This window comes from Entelurus aequoreus, linkage group LG26, assembly GCF_033978785.1.
Source record: "Entelurus aequoreus isolate RoL-2023_Sb linkage group LG26, RoL_Eaeq_v1.1, whole genome shotgun sequence".
NCBI classification, from domain to species: domain Eukaryota; kingdom Metazoa; phylum Chordata; class Actinopteri; order Syngnathiformes; family Syngnathidae; genus Entelurus; species Entelurus aequoreus.
In genome coordinates, this window is record NC_084756.1 from 21,217,601 (window position 1) to 21,240,368 (window position 22,768).

Sequence of the window (22,768 nt, forward strand, 5' to 3'; positions counted from 1 at the left end):
AGGAAATATGTCCCTAGACACATGAGGACTTTGAATATGACCAATGTATGATCTTGTAACTACTTGGTATTGGATCGATACCTAAATTTGTGGTATTATCCAAAACTAATGTAAGGCATCCAAACAACAGAAGAATAAGAGTGTCACGTTGCTGCAAGGTTCGTTCCTCCGGGTTGCAGACGGACCACTCCGGACAGGACGTGCAGGTAGGAACATGATTTATTGTCGAAATCAAACAAGTACCAAAAACGGAAAACAAGTCAGAGGAAAAACGTGCCGGTCGGACTGGACGGTAAGGCTAACACTTAGCATAGACTAGAGACAAGGAATACTCACGCAACGGTAGCAAGTAGCAAACAATGAAGCCAGGCCGACTGACCGGCAAAGGCAGGATTAAATAGTCCCTCTGATTAGTGCTCGGGAAACAGGGAAGCGTCCCGAGCACCAATCAGAGACAGGTGGAAACAATAAGCACTCATGGTAACTGAAAGCAAACAAGAGTGCACAAAAACAGGAACTAAGGGAGTCCAAAACTAACAGAATATAACAAAAACATGATCCGGGCCACGGATCATGACAAAGAGATTATTACATTTTAACAGAAGTGTAGATAGAACATGTTAAAAGAGAAAGTAAGCAGATATTAACAGCAAATGAACAAGTAGATTAATAATTTTCTACCACTTGTCCTTAATAATTTTGACAAAGTAGTAGAATGGAAAATGACACAATATGTTACTTCATATGTCAGCAGACAAATTTGGAGAATTTGTTTGCTTACTTACTACTAAAAAATCAAGTTGTCTTGTATGTTATTGCAAGGAGAAACTTGCAATAAGAAACATGTGTTTAATGTACCGTAAGATTTGTTTGTTAAAATAAAGCCAATAATGCAATTTTTTTTGGTCCCCTTTAATTAGAAAAGTATCGAAAAGTACCAAAAAGTATAGAAATAATTTTGGTACCGGTACCAAAATATTGGTATCGGAACAACACTAGCTGTCAATAAAAGTAGAACATTATATCAGCTATGAAGTTAGGCTAAACGCACTCCATAAGGACTCCTCGGGACAGCATTACTCTGCTCAATACAACACTGGCATGGAAACAGGAGTTCAGAACATTCATCAACTGGGTGTTCCATATCTTGCTCAACGTGATTCAACAAGCTTTTCGGTGCCGGGAATCAAACCAACTACCGTTATCTTGAGAGACAACCACTCTACCAGCTAATCCCAAAACTTCCTGTTAAGCAGGAGTGGGAAGGACCAATAAAGGACTCATCTTACAGGTGAGTTTTCATGCAAAAAATGTTCACGGTAGATATGATTCACAACATGCAAACGTTGAGCTATGTCCCTTCAGACAAATTCTGAGGCTTGCATCGTCAACATGGCTTCATGTTTCCATCTCCTGGTTCTTTGCTGGATGCAGACCTATTGTGTAAATTCACCTGCATGGTTGCAGAATATTTCCACCAACATATTTTACCTTCCTGGGGACATTATGCTGGGCGGGCTGTTTTCTATCAACCTCAGCCAAAGGACAGAGTCGAACAACATCAGCTGTGAACGGTATGTTGAGATGTGATATTCTGTATGAATATGTACATGTATATACGGAGATACTACGAACAAGGCGTTTTTATTGTGTTTCCTATCTTCAGTTTGAATCATTTGGAACTGGGCCTCGCCCTGGTGATGAAATATACAGTGGATGAGATCAACGCCAACCAAACGCTGCTCCCCGGCATCAAGCTAGGATATGAAATCCACGACACCTGCAGTCAAGCGGCCAGTATCGTGAGGCCCACTCTCTCTTTCCTGACCGACAAAAACGGCAACGCGCTATCTGTGCAGTGCAATTACACCAACTACGAGACCAGCGTGGCAGCTGTGATCGGACCCTACAACTCAGAAATGGTGTTGATCGTTGGGAAACTGCTGGGATTTTTTCTGATGCCACAGGTTTGTTTACTAAAGTCCTCATAGACCTTGGCCTTGAAATATTTTTTACAAAGTGTTATTACGTGTCATATTAGCTTTAAAATGTGCACAAAGGTAATTTAGGCAAGGCAAGGCAACTTTATTTGTATTGCACTTTTCATACACAAGGCAGACTCAAAGATTAATGTATATTGGTAACCTATCATTTCAAACAGGTACATTTCCAAACAAAATGAAAATAGCTAAAGTTGCACCAATTTATAAGACTGGAGACAAACATCAATTTACAAATTATAGACCTGTTTCTCTACTTCCACAATTTTCTAAAATCATTGAAAAACTGTTCAATAACAGATTAGAAAGTTTCATAAATAAAAATAGAATACTCGAAGAGAACCAATATGGATACAGAGCTAATGTTTCAACTTCAATGGCTTTAATTGAAATTACAGAAGAAATTACCAATGCAATAGATAGTAAAAAATGTGCAGCAGCAGTTTTTATGGATCTAACTAAAGCATTTGACACAATTAATCACAATATTTTAATCAAAAAACTAGAACGATATGGCATCAGAGGGTTAGTCTTAAACTGGATAAGAAGTTATCTAACGAACAGGAAACAATACGTGAAGCTAGGCGAACACACGTCTACAACGCTAAATATATCCTGTGGTGTACCTCAGGGATCAATACTAGGACCTAAATTATTCAATCTCTATATAAATGACATTTGTAAAGTTACAAAAGATTTAAAGTTAGTATTATTTGCGGATGATACAACAGCGTTTTGTTCAGGAGAGAACACACAGGAGATAATACAAATAATAACAGAAGAAATTAACAAATTAAAAAGATGGTTTGACAAAAACAGACTATCGTTGAATCTTAGTAAAACTAAAATAATGCTATTTGGTAATAGTAGAAGAGAAAGTCAAACACAAATACAAATAGACGGAATAGAAATTGAAAGAGTAAACGAAACCAAATTTCTAGGTATAATGATTGATGATAAATTGAACTGGAAATCTCACGTAAAAAATATACAACATAAAGTTGCAAGAAACACGTCAATAATGAATAAAGTAAAACATGTTCTAGACCAAAAATCCCTTCATATTCTATACTGCTCACTAGTGTTACCATATCTGAGCTACTGTGTAGAAATATGGGGAAATAATTACAAAAGGACACTTCATTCATTAACGGTGTTACAAAAAAGATCAGTTAGAATAATACATAATGTTGGATATAGAGAACATACAAACCCTTTATTTATTGAATCAAAAATACTGAAATTCCACGACATAGTGAATTTGCAAACAGCTAAAATTATGCACAAAGCAAACTATAACCTGCTACCCAAGAATATACAACAATTCTTCTCAACTAAAGAGGAGAAATATAATCTTAGAGAAAAACGTAACTTAAAACATTTGTTTGCACGTACAACACTTAAGACCTTCAGTATATCAGTATGTGGAATTAAATTATGGAATGGATTAAGCAAAGCAATCAAACAATGTACTAATATGATCCACTTCAAGAAACTCTTCAAACTTAAAGTGTTTACAAAGTACAAAGAAAAAGAACCATGACAAACATTCTCAATTTATTTCATCCATTCATTCAATCATTCTTAAAGTAATCTTACTTATCTCATCATATGAAATATGACTTACTTCACCAATTATTATTATTAAATTCTTACTATTATTTATTTATTTATTTTTATTGTGATTACTTATGGAGTTTATTGTGAATAAATTAAGAACAGGAAGTGAACAAAAAGTTTTAGCAACTGTTATGTAAAGAAAAGGGGTAGGATTAAATAAGCTCTGCTTCTTCCTACTCCTTTTCGAACATGTTGAAAAGAGAAACTGGAAATTGTGATGTATCATGTTGTATGCTTGCATGTTCGAAATAAACTCAAACTCAAACTCAAACTCAAACTCAAAGTGCTTCACAGACGACAAAGTGAAATGAAAGAAAATAAAAGCAAAATTAAAATGCAGACAATAAAAATAAAAAGAAAACAGTGCGGACGTTAAAAGTTAAAAGATTAAAAGATTAAAAGATTTAGCTGAAAGCTAAGGTGAACATAAAAAATGTCAGTCTAGTTTTAAAAGTAGTCAGAGTTGGGGGAAAGTCTGACATCTTCAGGAAGTTTATTCCAGCTATGTGTTGCATAGTGACTGAATGATGCTCTCCCTTGATTTGAGTTTACTCTGGGAACCGCTAACAGATTGGTCTCAGAAGATCTTAGTGATCTAGAGGGCTTATATAGTGGGAGCATATCAGTAATATACTTCGGCCCTAGACCATGTAGTGATTTATATGTGAGCAGGAGGATTTTGAAATCAATTCTCTGATGTACAAGGAGCCAATGTAAGGATTTAAGAATTGCTGTAGTGTGCTCACATTTTTTGGTCTTTGTTAGAACTCTAGCAGCAGCGTTCTGAACAAGCTGTAGCTGCCTGGCAGTTTTTTTGGGAAGACCTGTAAGGAGACCATTTCAATAGTCTAGCCTACTGGTAATAAAGGCATGTACAAGTTTTTCTAAGTCTTGAGCTGACATGAGCCCTCTAAGTCTTGTTACATTTTTGAGGTGATAGTAGGCCGATTTTGTTACTGATTTGATGTGACTGTCGAAATGTAAATCAGAATCTAAAATAACCCCAAGATTTCTGGCTTTATTTGAGGTTTTCAGGGACAGTGATTGAAGGTGTTGGATGACTTTAAACCTTTCTTTTTTAGCACCAAAACAATTATCTCAGTTTTATCTTCATTTAGTTGTAGGACATTTTGGCACATCCAGTGTTTGACTTGCTCAATGCACTGGCACAGAAGATCTATGGGGCGATAGTCATTTGGTGATAGCGCTACATAGATTTGGTAGTCATCGGCATAGCAATGATGGTCAATGTCCTAATGGGAGCATATAGATGTTAAATAAAGTCGGCCCCAAGATTGAACCTTGGGGGACTCCACACGTTACTCTAATGTTTATTTATTTACAGACAGACATAGTTTTGTATTTCATTATTGTTTCTTTTGTTAGTCCGTTCTGCAAAAAAGTCATCCCTGGAAGCACACAGCTTATGGACAGGGACCCAAAGTTAAGATATACATCATCATATAATATACAAAATACAGTGCAATGCAATACATTTCAAAATATACCCACCAAGTACCCATTTACAATTTCATTTATAAATAAAAAAGGAATCTTTAAATCCACCAAATCAGTCTCAATGTCCTATTATTCAAATTTGATTAAAAGGTTGCATCTTGATGATCTGCGATAATCTCATCATACATACAGAGGTCAAGATCAAAATTATGTGACTAATGTGAGTTCCTCAACCATAAGGGGTGTGCTGAATGTACTAAGCATAACGTCGCAATAAATTTAGCTTAAAAAGCTTTTTAAAAATGTTTAAAGAATGTGATTCTTATATAGAGCTATCAATCTCATTCCAGATCGGGCCTCTACAGGCTATACTAAAGCTTGTACACTTTGGATGACGATTTTCCCTCTTAATAAAGGTTTACTTCTAGTGTTATGTCTATGAGAAGTAGTTGTCACTGGAATGAGCTAGCAGAGTCTAGAATGTAATCCATATACTACATTATACATAATACAAGCACTGTGGAATCTAACCAATCATAACAAGACAGACTGTACATGGTTATAAATGACCACAACATATCTCACTGGAAATCGTCTGGATTTTAATCATAATTGGTAAACTGCAGTTTCATTCACTGTTTTAGGTGTTGAAGTGCAGTGATCCCTTTGTTTTCGTGTGTTACACTTTTCGTATGCTATACTATGTCAACATAAGAGTGCCCCAACTTAAGAGTGTTTTGAGATAGGAGTTGTCTCGGCTAATTGTTTGCTTTAAGTCAGTGGTCCCCAAACGGTACCTGTCCGTGACATATATGCTACCGGTCCGCACTGGAACGTTAGATAATTCATACACGACTGCACCCACACCAATAAGCTTATTTATAGATGTATAATAAAACTCCTGATAGTTGAAAATATAACAATCAACAAAAATGTATTAATGGGCCGCGCAACATGCATGCAACTTGGGACTTCCTGCGGGCCGTAGTTTGGGGAACCTTGGTCTAGACCAGTGGTTGTTAACCTTGTTGGAGGTTCCGAACCCCACCAGTTTCATATGCGCATTCACCGAACCCTTCTCTAGTGAAAAATAAAATGTTTTTTTTCTCAAATTCAAGACAAAGTTATATGTTTTTTTACTGGTGCACAAAATGAACCGTCCAGGAACATCATCTTGTTCAAAGAACAAAACCAACACAGTGCATGAACTCACAGCAAATTACACACCTGCAAATCAGATGGAAAATTAGAGGGAACATTGTTTGGGGGTATCCATAATACGTTTTTATTTACACGATGAGTCGGGTGTGTCTTGACCTCCGCGGCGGAGGCTTCGCCGAACCCCTGGGGCCGACTCACCGAACCCCTAGGGTTCGATCGAACCCAGGTTAAGAACCACTGGTCTAGACTGAGGTTATAAAACTTGTATGCTGCCATGTTTTTTAAAGCATTTCACCACAACCATTAGGCACCATAAATGTAATTTCCAATTTTACAGGACTGTACAGTCTGTAAGTATGTATATGACTATTCTTTTTCAGATCAGCTTTGGTGCCACCAGCGACAAATTGAGCGACAAGGACGTCTACCCGTCCTTTTTACGCACAGTGACCAGTGATAAATGGCAAGTGGGTGTCATGGTCCGCCTGATAGAGGAGTTTGGGTGGAACTGGGTGGCAGTGGTGGGCAGCGACGAAGCGTATGGACAACAGGGCACACAGAAATTCACCAAATTAGCCGAAACCAAGTCTGTGTGCGTGGCCTACCACGGCCTGGTTCCTGTCTACTCGGACCCTGCAGCCACAGTCCGAAACATCGTGGACAACATCCAAGCCAACAAGGTCAAAGTGGTGGTGGTGTTTTCTCTCCCAGTGCCAGCTGCAGTCTTCTTTAAAGAGGTCAGTACATACTTTGCAAGAAAATATAACCACAGAATAACTGACATTAATTACCAATCATCCCCTTCATTTAAGGTTATTAAAAGGAACATAACAGGAGTGTGGATTGCCAGCTCCAGTTGGGTGGTTCATAATGAAGTAACTTCCCTCCCTGGTATCCAAACCATCGGTACGGTCATTGGATTTTTGGACAAAACACAGAGTCTGGATCTTCTACCAGCCTATGCGAGGGTGTTCTTCACCAAACTGAGCGAGCAGAAGATAAAGCCTGTCATGCCACAGCACAACGATCCCTGTCCGCAATGTTGGAACATGACACCTGCAAACCTTAGCCTCATTCTGGATGCTGCAGTGCAGCGTACATCTTTTGCTGTGTATGCCGCCATCTACAGTCTGGCACAGGCATTGCACAGCATGCTGGGATGTAGTTCAAGCTCATGCAACTGGGATGCTGACACCAGAATTTTTCCATGGAAGGTGAAACTTGTATCTTTCTTGTGAGTGACTACAGGACATTCTGTTTTTAAACTTAATATGTGTTATTTTTTTGCAGCTTTTGCAGGTTTTACGGAACATGTCTTTTGACATTAACGGCACACATTTAGTGTTTGACAGCAATGGCAATCCCAACATAGGATACACTGTGGTGCAGTGGGTTTGGAAGGAGTCTCATTTGGATTTTGTCGTTGTTGGAAGCCACTTCAAAGAACTGTCCCTAAACAAATCTCTTTTCAAATGGCACACTGAAGACTCCCAGGTAATTATTCAAACATGTTTGCATAATTTCCAAAAACTGGCCATGACGTACATACCATATTTTCCGCGGATTATAAGGTTCACTGCCGATGAATGGCCTATTTTTGATCTTTTATAGGGTTTACAGGGCGCAATAAAAGAGTCTTTTTTTTTTTCTAAATTGAAAACACTTCCTTGTGGTCTACATAACATGTAATGGTGGTTCTTTCGTCAAAATGTTGCATAGATTATGTTTTACAGATCATCTTCAAGCCGCTTTCTGACAGTCGCTTCCGGATGCAACGTTTTGTGGGCGGTCTTATTTACGTGGCTCACCTTAGACAGCGTCTTCTCCCCGTCATCTTTGTTGTAGCGGTGTAGCATGCAAGGACTGGTGTGGAAGATGTGTCAAAAGATGGAGCTAACTGTTTTAATGACATTCAGACTTTAGCTAAATCAATACCGGAGCAGCATCCCCTCATCCGTAAACGACAAGGCCGGAAATGTGTCCCGTGTAAAAACTCTCTAATAACTAAAGTTCCTTGGGTGAATAAGGTAACCTCACTAGACCGGTATGTTTTAGCACTTTCATGGCGAGTTTACTGACAGATATAAGTAAGAACTTTACACTACTTTATATTAGAAATGGCAACAGTGGAGGATGAATGTCCCATACCACAAGAAGATAGAGAAAAAGAAGAAGCTTATCGACTACGATGTCGGCACGGACTACAAAAGCGGACTTGCACAATTTTTTAGGATTTACTCAGATCCCAGATACAGATCAGCAGCTACCAGAAGGTAAGAAAAGTTGATTTTGCATAATATTGCGTAAACAAAACGCCAGATATGTCTTACCTTATACACACACCATAATAATGCTCGTAATTTGAACACATCAAGCGGTGCGGCTTCATAACTTACCAAAGTCGTACTAAAACATGTTGATAGATTTTTGAGCGCCGTGTGTAATGTTCTATATTTTCAATGGAACATTTAAAATGTTGGTGTTTACTTGAGACATATTGCCATCATAGTGGCAATATACACTTATCTTTTATGTTTGACTGACATCTACTGGTCACACGTATCATTACACCATGAACCAAATAAAATAGCGTATGAGGTGGGTAAGCTCAACCAAACTTATTCCGTACATTAGGCGCACCAGGTTATAAGGTGTACTGTTGAGTATTGAGGGGGGAAAAAGGATTTTAAGTGCGCCTTATAGTCCGGAAAATACGGTACATGTACTTTTCATGACGCTGTGGGAGAGACAAAAAGTGAGCAAAAAAAACATGAAAAACAAATCAAACAAGTTTATAAATACAAATTAAATTTCTTCTGTTGTTTCTTTTTGTGTGTTTTCTTATGACACAGGCAATACGCAGCCACCTTTGACTGCTTTAGATAGTACTTTATTGATTCCTTCAGGAGAGTTCCCTTTATATGGGCGGGGAGAGAAACGATACGTGCTTTCATGTTAGAATCTCTAAAAGTGTTAAAAAAAAAAGATCAGATAATTTAGTTGCGTTTTCAATCCAACGCAATCCAGAGAGATCTGAATACTCTCTAAATTTTTAGAGAATGCGCAAGACTGCAAGGGCTTCCACCAAAATAGGTGGTCAAGTATGTACTTTTGTGTTTACATCTCATTGTCTAAATACTAAGGTCTTGAGTTCGATCCCGGGCTCGGGATCTTTCTGTGTGGAGTTTGCATGTTCTCCCCGTGACTGCGCGGGTTCCCTCCGGGTACTCCGGCTTCTTCCCACCTCCAAAAACATGTACCTGGGGATAGGTTGATTGGCAACACTAAAATTGGCCCTAGTGTGTGTTGTATCTGTGTTGGCCCTGCCATGAGGGGGTGACTTGTCCAGGGTGTACTCCCGCCTTCCACTCGAATGCAGCTGAGATAGGCTCCAGCACAAAAACATTTAAAAAAAGGGTTCAAGATGTTCACCTGAACAGTCTCTTAAACTGAATCATATTGGTGCTTTCTTTGATTTATTTAGTTAATCCATTCCATAATTTTAATTCCACATACTGATACAATACGAAGGTCCTAAATAGTTCTGAGTTCAATCCCGGGCTCGGGATCTTTCTGTGTGGAGTTTGCATGTTCTCCCCGTGACTGTGTGGGTTCTCTCCGGGTACTCCTGCTTGCTCCCACCTCCAAAGACATGCACCTGGGGATAAGTTGATTGGCAACACTAAATTGGCCCTAGTGTGTGAATATGAGTGTGAATGTTGTCTGTCTATCTGTGTTGGCCCTGTGATGAGGTGGCGACTTGTCCAGGGTGTACCCCGCCTTCCGCCCGAATGCAGCTGAGATAGGCTCCAGCCCCCCCCCCCCCCCCCCCCCCGCGACCCCAAAGGGGACAAGCGGTAGAAAGTGGATGGATGGATGGATATATTAAAGGTTTTAAGTGCTGTACGAGCATACAAATGTTTTACATTTGATTTTCCTCTAAGGTTATATTTCTCCTCTTTAGTTGAGAAGAATTGTTGTACATTCTTGGGCAGCAGGTTATAGTTTGCTTTGTACATAATTTTAGCTGTTCGCAAATGCACCAAAATGTTGAATTTCAATATTTTGTATTTAAATCAATAAAGTGTTGGTATGTTCTCCATATCCAACATTATGTATTATTCTAATTGCTCTTTTTTGTAACACAGTTAGTAAATGAAGTGCACATTTGTAGTTGTTTCCCCATATTTCTGCACAATAACTCAGATATGGTAACACTAGCGAGCCGTCAAGAATATGAAGTGATTTTTGGTCTATGGTGGTATTGTCTGTAGAATTTTGAGGACAAAAATGAATTTATTTCATTTTGTAATAAGGCTGTAACTAATATTGATACTGTTGTTGATAATATTCATTTTTGTTTCACTACTTTTGGTTTGTTCTGTGTCGTGTTTGGGTCTCCTCTCAATTGCTCTTAATTATTAATAATAATTATTAATAATTATTATTATTATTTGGTTTTGGAATTGGATTGCATTGTTATGGTATTGCTGTGTATTGTTTTATTGGATTGATTAATTTAAAAAATATATATATATTTTTTTTAAATAAAATAAAAAATCGATTTTTAAAAAATGAGAATCGATTCTGAATCGCACAACGTGAGAATCGCGATTCGAATTCGAATCGATTTTTTCCCACACCCCTAATATATATATATAAGTTAGATTTTATTATATTATATAATATAATAAAATTCCTTGAAGAGCAGGGAAACCTGCAAAACAGGCTTGTAAGGATGAAATAGCTTCTATGTTTTTTCCTGACCTAACGTATATTCCGCTCTTCCCAATAGAGCACTGTATAACGGATAAACCACAGAAACCTCAACTATATATATATATATATATATATATATATATATATATATATATATATATATATATATATATATATATATATATATATATATATATATATATATATATACCCAACGCGATTATGTCATGTTATCGATGGGAAAATGCATTTTTAGACATATATTTTAGACATATGATTTGCCTGAGCGGCTCGGAGACACCAAGAGTTACAAGCGGTAGAAAATGGATTAGAAAGGACAGATTAAAAAATATATATACTTAAAAATAAAATAAAATAAACATTTAAAACATTTTTTCTACTGTGGACTTCTCGCGGGCCGGATTTTGGAGGCTGGCAGGCCGGATCCCGTGGGCCGTAGTTTCAGGACCCCTGTTTTAGGATATGTAGCAAAGCTTCTTTGAAGTGGTGGGCTTATATACAGGGCGAGTTCAACTAGGTACAGTGTGTCAGAGGCGGTATTATGTCCACGAGGAAGGAGATTTTTCCTTCATGACGTCATAAAAACACGGAACTTCAAAAGCGAGCGTTGGAATGCCTCTTCTCAAAGTTTATGGTTTGAGTTTATGGAGCAAACTAGTGCGGAAGATGAATTTTTTTTTTTAAATGTCACCTTAGCCTACCTAAAAACCAGGGGTCCCCAAACTTTTTGACTCGGGGGCCGCATTGGGTTAAAAAAAAATTGGCCAGGGACCAGGCTGTGTGTGTGTGTATATATATATATGTATATATATATGTATGTGTGGGAAAAAATCACAAGACTATTTCATCTCTACAGGCCTGTTTCATGAGGGGTTTCCTCAATCCTCAGGAGAGAGAAGAAAAAAAATCTCCTGAGGATTGAGGAAACCCCTCATGAAACAGGACTGTAGTGATGAAAGAGTCTTGTGATTTTTTCCCACACATACATATTACGCTCTACCACGGTATCGAGCACTATTTTTTGGATAATCTAATTAAGACATGTATGTATGTATATATATATATATATATATATATATATATATATATATATATATATATATATATATATATATATATATATATATATATATATATATATATATATATATATATATATATATATATATAAATAAATGATAAATGGGTTATACTTGTATAGCGCTTTTCTACCTTCAAGGTACTCAAAGCGCTTTGACAGTATTTCCACATTCACCCATTCACACACACATTCACACACTGATGGCGGGAGCTGCCATGCAAGGCGCTAACCAGCAGCCATCAGGAGCAAGGGTGAAGTGTCTTGCCCAAGGACACAACGGACATGACTAGGATGGTAGAAGGTGGGGATTGAACCCCGGTAACCAGCGACCCTCCGATTGCTGGCACGGCCACTCTACCAACTTCGCCATGCCGTCCCCATATATATATATATATATATATATATATATATATATATATATATATATATATATATATATATGTATATATACATACATATATACATTGTCTTTATAATCCGTTTTGTCATTTAACATCAATTTAACATTGCCACGTGAGTGACTAGGAGACACCAAGAGTAACAAGCGGTAGAAAATGGATTAGAAAGGAAAGATTAAAAAAAAATTATTTTTTTTTAAACTTGGGACTTCCTGTGGGCCGGATTTTGGATGCTGGGGGGCCGGATCCGGCCCGCGGGTCGTAGTTTGGGGACCCCTGCTATAAACAGTCTGCAAGAGCGTTTCATCAAGTTTCCCTTAATCCAGGTTTCAGAGTTCCTAAAAAATGACTGTTATGTCATCACTTTTGCAGATCCCTGAATCCACCTGTTCAGCAGCATGCGGTAGCGGCCAGGTGCGAAGAGTCAAAGGCTTTCATTCATGCTGTTTCGATTGCATCGACTGTTTGCCCGGCACTTACCAGGCCGACGAGGGTAAAGTTTGATCATTTAAATGATACATAGCACAACAAAATATAAACAAATATTAGTGTATATACAGTATTTGTACTTTTTCATTGTATTATTGTGGGGCGGTATAGCTCGGTTGGTAGAGTGGCCGTGCCAGCAACTTGAGGGTTGCAGGTTCGATCCCCGCTTCCGCCATCCTAGTCACTGCCGTTGTGTCCTTGGGCAAGACACTTTACCCACCTGCTCCCAGTGCCACCCACACTGGTTTGAATGTAACTTAGATATTGGGTTTCACTATGTAAAGTGCTTTGAGTCACTTGAGAAAAAGCGCTATATAAATGTAATTCACTTCACACACTTCACTTGTATCTTTTATCTGGACACTATTTGGTTGAGAAGAACAGACATAAGGTTGTCAATTTCTCAAAATGTCAAGCTATTGCTGGGTTGCAATCACGTGACCTATAAATCACTTCCGGCTTTGAGGCGATGGTCTAGAGCAGTGTTGTTCAACCTTTTCTGAGCCAAGGCACATGTTTTTCACTGAAAAAATTCTGAGGCACACCACCAGCAGAAAACATAAAAAAATCAAACTCAGTAGCCGATATTGACAGTAAAAAGTCGTTCTCTCAAGTGTTGGATATGAATTTAAACCATAACCAAGCATGCATCACTATAGCTCTTGTCTCAAAGTAGGTGTACTGTCACCACCTGTCACATCACGCCGTGACTTATTTTGAGTTTTTTGGTGTTTTCCTGTGTGTAGTGTTTTAGTACTTGTCTTGCGCTCCTATTTTGGTGGCTTTTCCTGTTTTGTTGGTATTTTCCTGTAGCATTTTCATGTCTTCGTTGAACGCTATTCCCCCGCACCTGCTTTGCAGTCAAGACTATTTAAGTTGTGCGGATGCTATCCTTCTTTGTGGGGACATTGTTGATTGTCATGTACGGATGTACTTTGTGGACGCCGTCTGCTCTACACGCTGTAAGTCTTTGCTGTCGTCCAGCATTCTGTTTTTGTTTACTTTGCAGCCAGTTCAGTTTTAGTTTTGTTTTGCATAGCCACCCCTAAGCTTCAATGCCTTTTCTTAGCGGCACTCACCTTTTGTTTATTTTTGGTTTAAGCGTTAGATACCTTTTTACCTACACGCTGCCTCCCACTGTCGCCTGCATATTGTGATCGTGACAAACCATGTTCCCGACGTCTACAAAGCAATTAGCTACCTGCTGCCACCTACTGATATGGAAGAGTATTACACAATTACTCTGCCGAGCTCTAGACAGCACCGCACGGTGGTTTGCAAATTACTGGTTTGCAAAGAATATTTTTAACCCAATTGGGTGAAATTACATAATCTCCCACGGCACACCAGACTGTATCTCACGGTACACTGGTTGAAAAACACTGGTCTAGAGCTGGGGCTGGGGGGAAAACCACGGCCCGCGGGACAAATGCCACCCGCCAGCATCTCCGATTCAACCTGTTCAATTTCAATAAGCAACCTGGTCGTGGGGGGTATTTTCACAATGGTCATTTCTGGGGGTTTTATATTAAATATAATAAATGGCGCACTGACCAGTCCCAGTCTGAGATCCTTCACGCTTGCTGTTCAGGTATTTCGTCCCTCGTTCCTCAACTCGATAAGGCTAAGACAATTACCGTGGTTGCTGAAGCCGTTCCTCTCTCTTGTAATGTTTTGTTTCCATTTTTCTATTACCTTTTCTCATGCGGTTGTGTGTTGCTTTTTTGTGCGGTTTCGAGCAATAAAAGACTCTAAACCGCCTTAAGCCTGGATCTCCATTTTGGCATCTTAGAGCTCATTTTGAAAAAGTAAGGAAACACCCAACACTTGGCTTTCCTGCACAACAACAACATCTAAGCTTTTAAGTTAAGTTAAAGTACCAATGATTGTCACACACAGTTAGTTTCTGTAATGAAACTCGACAATGAAAATACAGTAAATTGGACAGTATTTTTTTTAATCTGATTTAACATTACGTTAGATTATTTGCACAAGCAGGTCTTCATTGTTATATTTCGGCATAGTAAACACTAAAGAACACAAACTAATCCGATTTATTGTCTTTTCTTTACGTTTAGTTCTGCTCTCAAACACTACTAATATTGAATGAATGAATGAATGAAATAAGTTTATTTCGGTCATATAATCAACCATCAACCATTAACCATTTTGTGTGACCAGTTTAACAGTACAGATGATACATATATAACAATCATACACATTTACACACAAAAATAAAATAAAATAAAAAGCATGACCGAAAAAGGAATAGGCTGAAGCCAAGGCTTATATTTGCCTATCCTATACCTTCACTAAAAGTAAGATTACCTGGAACATCAACGTTAAAAAGAAAGAAAAAAAAAATCAATGGAATGAAAGTAATTGTTACTATATTTTATCATTTTCAATTATTTCACCTTTCAATGTTTTCTTAAACCTTAACAAAGAAGTACATGTCTTCAACTCATCACTGAGCTTGTTCCACCATTTAACTCCTAAAACTGAAATACATTTGTATTTTGTATTCGTTCTTGCTTTACCAATTTCAAAAATCAATATCCCCCATAAATGATAGTTTTCTCCTCTTAATTGAAATAACCTAAGAATACAAGCTGGAAGGCTGTTGTTCTTTACTCGAAACATAATTTCCATTGTTTTTAAAAACACACACTGCACTGGTTTAAATGTAATTTAGATATTGGGTTTCACTATGTAAAGCGCTTTGAGTCACTAGAGAAAAGCGCTATATAAATATAATTCACTTCACTTCACTTCACAATATCTGAAAATGTTAACACATTAGAACTTATAAATAATGGATTGGTATGTTCATAGAAGCATGCTTTGTGTATTATTCTAATGACCCTTTTTTGAAGTTTAATTATTGGGTCTACGTTTGTTCTATAAACATTTCCCCAAACTTCAACACAATATGTTAAATATGGAAAAATAAAAGAATAATATAACATATGCAGACATTTCTTATTCTTATTCATATTCTTATTGTAGAGAAACACAGAAAGTTGTGATGATCCGTTGCCCGGATCATGTTTTGTTTTAGTTTAAGACTCCCTTAGTTCTGTTTCAGCACCTCAGGGTTTGTGTTTCTTGGTTGCCCTGGGTGTTGATTATTTTCCACCTGCCTCTCGGGAGCAGGTGAGTGTCCCGAACACTAATCGGAGAGCTATCTATTTCTGCCTTTCGCCACACTCGGTCTGGCTGTTTTGTTTGCTCCTGCAACAAGTTACTTTAGTACTCCTTTGATTCCTGTTTCTTTGTTAGCTTTCCCATGCTAGTTTTCTGCCTTAGCTTCCTGTGCAATTGCCACGCTCTTCTTGTGTTTGTTTGTATTGTTCCTGCATTCTTGTATTATGGGCTGATTTATGGAAAATAAATCATTGTCCTACCTGCACGCTGCCTCCGGAGTTCCGTCTGCATCTTGGGAAAAAAGATCCGCGCACAAACATTCAACCCTATGCTCAAACTGCTTGACCAACATGTGAATTAGGCCGCGAAGAAAAAAACGGATGTGGCGTCATATGCACCCCAGCATTTGCTTTCACTAAGTTGTAGTAAGATGTTACATAATTTCCCCGTTAATGACCTGTAATTTCTAATTGCTAGAGGACATCCAGTGTACCAGGTGTCCAGAAGGCCAGTGGTCCCAAACTAGAAGCACAAACTGCTCGAAACCCACCTTTGAGGTTTTGTCCTGGGACAGGCCTGCAGCGATAACAGTGGCGTTGATTGGGCTGCTGCTGTTGTCCTGTCAGGGCGCAGTGGCTGTCGTCTATCTGAGGCACCGACAAACCCCCATGGTGGCAGCGTCTGGTGGCCCCTGGAGCTTTGTGGTGCTTTTCAGCACGATGGGAGCCTGTCTCAGCGTGGCACTGTTCCTGGGTCAGCCGGGGGACATAGTGTGCCAGCTACAGCTGCCCCTCATCTTCTCTTTTCAAATGCTAGCCCTCTCCGTTATTGCCTCCATTTCCCTGCAGGTGAGGACAAACATTGATAAACATGAGAAAACATATGTCTTTGGATGTTCTCATTCATCCAGGTCATTGTATTCAATTCAATTGATAGCAACAGGACTGTTTGGTTTGTCTTAGAAGACGTCTTGCCTCTCATCCAAGTAAGCGTCATCCGTTCAGGAATTATCAGAACCCTACAACAACAGATCTGATAACGTTCGCACTAGCCCGCAGGCCAAAGAGAAGGAGCAAGAGCATTTGGGGGAGGCCCTCAAAACTTGTGGCTACCACAGGTGGTCTTTTGGAAAAAGTACATACAGTTCTAGAAGGAACAAGAACAGAGTGGATGAGGAAGTAAAAAATATATTTTTTGTTCTTTAATATGGTTTCTGTAGAACAAACATGACACTAACCTCCTTACTTGTTATAAATATCACTGTTTATATTAAACATGCTTCAGTGATCAGAGACTATTAGGCAAGCGCCGTTTTGTCCTACTAATTTTGCCCGTAGTTTGTTTGCATGTACAACTTTCTAGGACGTGTTTTATGCCACCCCTTTTTTGTCTCATTTTGGCCACCAAACTTTTAATGTTGTGTGTGAATGCCCAAAGGTGAGCTTTGTTGATGTTATTGACTGGTGTGGAGTGCTAATCAGGCATATTTGGTCACTGCAGTGCTAGACTGTAAGCTAATTGATGCTAACATGCCATTTAGGCTAGCTGTATGTACATATTGCATCATTATGCCTCGTTTGTAGGTATCTTTAAGCTTGTTTAATTTAAGTCCTCTTAATTCAATTTATACTTGCATGTCTCATGACACATTATCTGTATGTAACATTGGCTGCATTTCTGACAGTTTGTGTGCCATTTTGTTCCAGACCACAGCAAACGTTACACAGCTTGCAAAGATTGTAATAAATCCATTAGAAGAAGACAGCCTGCCGTTTCCTTTAACTTGGACACACACATCTTTACCTTTGGTAATTCTAAGCCAGTAATTTCCAGGAGTTAGCTCACCCTCTGAGAAGCCTCCATTTTACTAATGATTTCGAACGTTGTAAAAATGTGTAGAATAAATATTGCATTTCAACATTTCTGTGAACAAAGATTTGTGTCAGCCTGCGACACCTCGTCATTTTGATAGTAGGCTAATATAACTAATATAGACTCTTACATAATATGTTGTCTTCATTATAACATTTATATAAGACTTTTAATTTTTTGCAGCTCCAACCATATTTGTATTTTTTTATTTTTGGTCCGATATGGCTTTTTCAACATTTTGGGTTGCCGACCCCTGATCTAACCAATCTGAGTCGAACACTAGATCTGATCCATCTAAGTCTATGAGCACAAATTGATGAACCCTATTTGGATGAGAGGCAAAACATCTTCTAAGACAAACCAAACAGTCCAGTTGCGATCGATTGAATGATCTGAGAATAACAAAACATATTATGTCTCATTAACGTCTCTCCCTCCGCAGCTATTCTTTCTAACAGAATTCCATGACAAGGTCGCTCCTTTCCTGAAAACACTGAAAGGACCTGCTTGCTGGCTGTTCCTGATCATCTGTTGGACCTTGCAGGCCGCTTTCTGCGGCTGGCACATCAAAGAAGGCACCACATTGTCAGAACATATGAAAAACATGAAAATCGACTTTTTGAGAGACTTCCTGTCATGCACAGTCAGACAAAGTGTTGCAGTTTTTTTTATGCAAAGCTTCAACTCTACATTGGCCATGGTGTCATTCATGTGCACCTTCCTGGCCGTGAAACCTCCTCATCAGTACAACCTCGCCAGAGACATCACTTTTTCTATGTTAAACTATAGCATCATCTGGGGGACCTTTATTCCAATCTACATGGGTTTAAAAAGTGAAAAGGGAAAGCATTTAGTTCTGATTGCATTTAATCTGACGGCCATTTTTGGACTAGTGGCAGGTTACTTTTTCCCAAAATGTTACCTCCTGTTGAGAAAACCTGGGCTCAATACCTCAAAATATTTCTCTAACTTCCTGGAGGGAGCACCATTGACATCGGCAAGGGAGGATTCACAGTCACAGCCGAGCAAATAAAAACCCTTGATTTTTAATTGTGGTTTGACTAACACTGGTGGTAAGGGGACTTCATCTGCTGCAGTGGTTCTGAAGTAATTTTTGTCATGCCCCTCTATAGAGTACAGAATTTTTTTCATGCCACACAAATTTGCCCAGGATTAGAGCGCAGTTACTTTGCCAACTTGCCCCATTAATGTACATACAAACATACAAGCCCTTAATTGCCCCACTATACAGAACAATCTATCTGGACCGGTCCAGGAGGTTTATCATAGTTACCAAGACAAGGCTTGGCAAGAAATACATAAACATCCGTCCATCAACCCAATAGTTTAGTTAGTATCCAGGGGGAAAACTCCTGGTACTCCCAATGGCCAGTGGTATAGTAGTATTTGAATAAAAAGGCAGAAAAAAATTAAAAACTTTACAAAAGCCAATGGGCTCCAAGCATAACAACTTTTACGCCAACTCCAACACCCATGATTACAAGGTGCCTTACTGCATAGACCAGGGGTGTTACACTCATTTTAGCTCAGGGGCCACATGGAGGAAAATCTGTGCACATATATATACACTAAAATCATGGCATTAAAACTCAAAAATAAAAACAACTTCAGATTGTTTTCTTTGTCTTACTCTGGCCAAAAATAGAACAAACACATTCTGAAAATATTACAATAAAAATATAGAAAAAAATACGGTAAAGTTTAGATCCATGAAGGGAATAATAAAGTGAATGAATGTTTATAACTGAATAAATTTACATATGCATAAAAATGTGTTTTCTTTTGTATTATTTTTTTTAAAATAAATTAAGTAACGTTTATGACAACCTTTTTCCAAAACACAATATAGAATGTGAGCTATAACAGGATAATGCATACATTTATCATTTGTTTTCAAAACGCTTAAAAAAAAAGTGGGACCCCAAAAATTCACTGTGGGGCCCCATTTTCATGACTTGATGGGGTCCCTGGGACCCCATTTTGAAAATTCCTAGCGCCAACACTGGTGTGTGCAAAACAGCAGCAGGCGGCTGTGGCCTGCGGGCCGGTTCCGATACCAGTCAAATATCATCCCGGGGCCATAGATAATTCATTCGGATCCAGCCCGCGGGCCTTGACTTTGACACGTACTACATATACAAACAACCATTCTCACCTAGGACAATTGAGAGGCTCAAATTAGACTAAATTGCATGTTTTTGGAACTTTGGAGGAAGCTGGAGTACCCATAGAAAACCCATACTAGCACAGTGGGACTGCAAAATGTAATACTTTTTTTTTTTTGTGAACTTACACCTGTGTGCCACAAAAACGCTGAACATAAAACAAACTGTGTCACCATCATGCATGATAGTAGTTATGTGGCCATTCTTACTCATGAGCAAGGACAGTACTAATACTAATACTGTACTAATACGCTTGTACTATTGCAGCTTTTATTTGTTTTGTTTTTTTATTAGCTTTATTTTTTTCTTTAAGGCAAATAAACAAGTCATGGGATCTTTTTTACGCCTATTGAAGTTTTTACACATGTCATAATTTAACAAAGTGTGCAATTACACGGTTTCCCCATTATACTGTTTTTAACAAGTTTTCAATGATGTGTGTCCATTTGGCATATTCTCCATTAAAAGTACGTAAGGTCACATACCACAGATATGGTGTATGCTGGGAAATGTAGTGTAACGTAGTTCTAAACCAAGCATGTCCAAAGTGTGGCCCGGGGGCAATTTTCGGCCCTCAGCTATTTTTTTTAAACATTCTACAAATATATATATATATATATATATATATATATATATATATATATATATATATATATATATATATATATATATATATATATATATATATATATATATATATATATATATTTATTTATTTTATTATTTTATTTTTTTTTAAGTGGAATAAAAGAGCAAAAATGTGAACGAGAAAAAGTTACAATGTTGACTCTAAAAACACAAAGCTGACATGAAGGCTGTTTTTTTTTTTCTTTAAAGCTGCCATTGCTCAAAAAATAATAATGAATCTGACAGGCTTGGTCAAAAGATAGGACTCAGATGCAGAGTAGGAATTAATTCGGCAGGCTTTTATTTTGAAAGCTTCCTTTCACCTCCAGAGTCAGGGCAATTCAATATAGGCTATAACTAAACTCGTCGGCGAAAAAGATTCCACAAAAGGGAACAACCGAAAATCACTCCGAAAGGAGGAAAACACAAAAACAATAACAAACTATACTTGGCGCCGTATATTCTATGAAATTTTTTTTTTTTTTTAAACGCTCCAAAAAAAGGGAGAAACAATGGCTATGAAACTTCTACACTGTCTCTAATCTATAAAAAAAAGGTTGACAAAAAATGTCACTCAAAACTTGAGGAAAAGGAAGAACGGTAAGAAAAACTGAAAACTCACCACTTCGGCTGTAAAACTAAATAACACAAAATCACTCTGCTGAGGAGGAGAAAAAGAAAACTCAAAATATTAACGAAGGAATCCAGGATCAAGGCATTCAAACACGAGCTGAGGCAAGGCATGGACAGGAGGCTAGAGAGGCACGAATAAACAAGTCAATCTGGCACAGAACAAAGGGAGGCGTGGGCTTATAAAACACATGAGGGTAATGGGGAACAGGTGGAAACAATCAGGGATCAGGGATGACGTCAGACTGATGACACAAAAGGAAGGACACGTGACCTGAAACGAGAGGAGTTACTTTTCAAACTAAAACATGCAATTCACAAGACAGAATAAACCAAGACAAGACATCCCTCACTGCGGTGTGACAGTATCAAAATCAATGTTGTTCTGAATTATTAACATATTCTAAGTTCCATGTACCTTACATCAAATATTCCACTTTGAAATATTTTTGGGGGAAATATTGCATAATTTGTGTGCTTGCCATACAACAAACAAAGTTGTCATTGACAAAAATAGCAAAAAACAAACAAACAAAAAATATGTATGTATAAAAAAACTTATAATCGACGGAGAGATCTGAAGTTGATCTACAGATTTAGTCCATCCATCCGTCCATTTACTACCGTCGTTAGAGGCGAAAAAAATGTATGACTTATTTGAACACTTTTATGAGTGGGGCCCCTTTGGACCCCCAATTATTTTAATTGGACTTGTTTTAACTACCATTGCTTAAAAAACAGTAAATAATTCAAATCAATTTTGTTATGAATTGTTCACCTTTTTAAGGCCCCAATTATTTCACATCAAATAGTCCACTTTGAAATATTGCATATTTTGTGTTTTTGCCGTAAAAAACAGGATTTTGACAAAAAGGGCTTAAAACATAAAAATATAACAATAACTATATATCGACAGATAGACCTGAAGTTGTTCTAGAGATTTAAGAGCTCAGTAGAAAAATTTTAAAAATGTAATTATGATTTTTAACTGAGACCTTTCCAGGTCCCTGGGGCCATACTTGACGGGAGCCATAAAGGTAAAAAAAACAAAAAAACTATATATTGTATTGGTTTTGAAAATATGTGTCACAGGGGTTAGTGCGTGGGCCTCGGTTCGATCCCCGGGCTCAGGGTCTTTCTGTGTGGAGTTTGCATGATTGTGTGGGTTCCCACTGGGCGCCCCTCCCACCTCCAAAGACATGCACCTTGGGATAGGTTGATTGGCAACACTAAATTGGCCCTAGTGTGTGTAGGTACTGGGATAGGCTCCACCCAACTCCGAGAGGGACAAGTGGTAGAAAATGGGTGGATGGGATGGATGATTTTGCAAATGAAAAATATCAAAATGGCCCCCAGTGG

The 22,768-nt window shown here is 38.2% G+C and overlaps 1 protein-coding gene and 1 long non-coding RNA gene across 2 annotated transcripts in view; one reads left to right on the top strand and one right to left on the bottom strand.

Annotated features, from left to right (window-relative positions):
• The window catches only part of LOC133643617 (uncharacterized), a 112,548-nt gene extending 90,912 nt beyond the window's left edge, over positions 1 to 21,636 (bottom strand). Inside the window, exons 1-2 of the long non-coding RNA XR_009824712.1 lie at positions 21,402 to 21,636; positions 16,645 to 16,936 (exon numbers count right to left, since the gene is read on the bottom strand). This is a non-coding gene — a long non-coding RNA (uncharacterized LOC133643617). The remainder of the gene's footprint in view (positions 1 to 16,644; positions 16,937 to 21,401) is intronic.
• On the top strand, positions 1,393 to 20,327 carry LOC133643616 (taste receptor type 1 member 3). The gene is made up of 8 exons (XM_062038286.1): positions 1,393 to 1,574; positions 1,667 to 1,967; positions 6,620 to 6,976; positions 7,052 to 7,453; positions 7,530 to 7,733; positions 12,831 to 12,951; positions 16,572 to 16,942; positions 18,409 to 20,327. The coding sequence occupies exons 1-8, from the start codon at positions 1,393 to 1,395 to the stop codon at positions 18,997 to 18,999; spliced, it is 2,529 nt and encodes an 842-aa protein (XP_061894270.1). The 3' UTR covers positions 19,000 to 20,327.
• Positions 21,637 to 22,768: the final 1,132 nt, after the last annotated feature.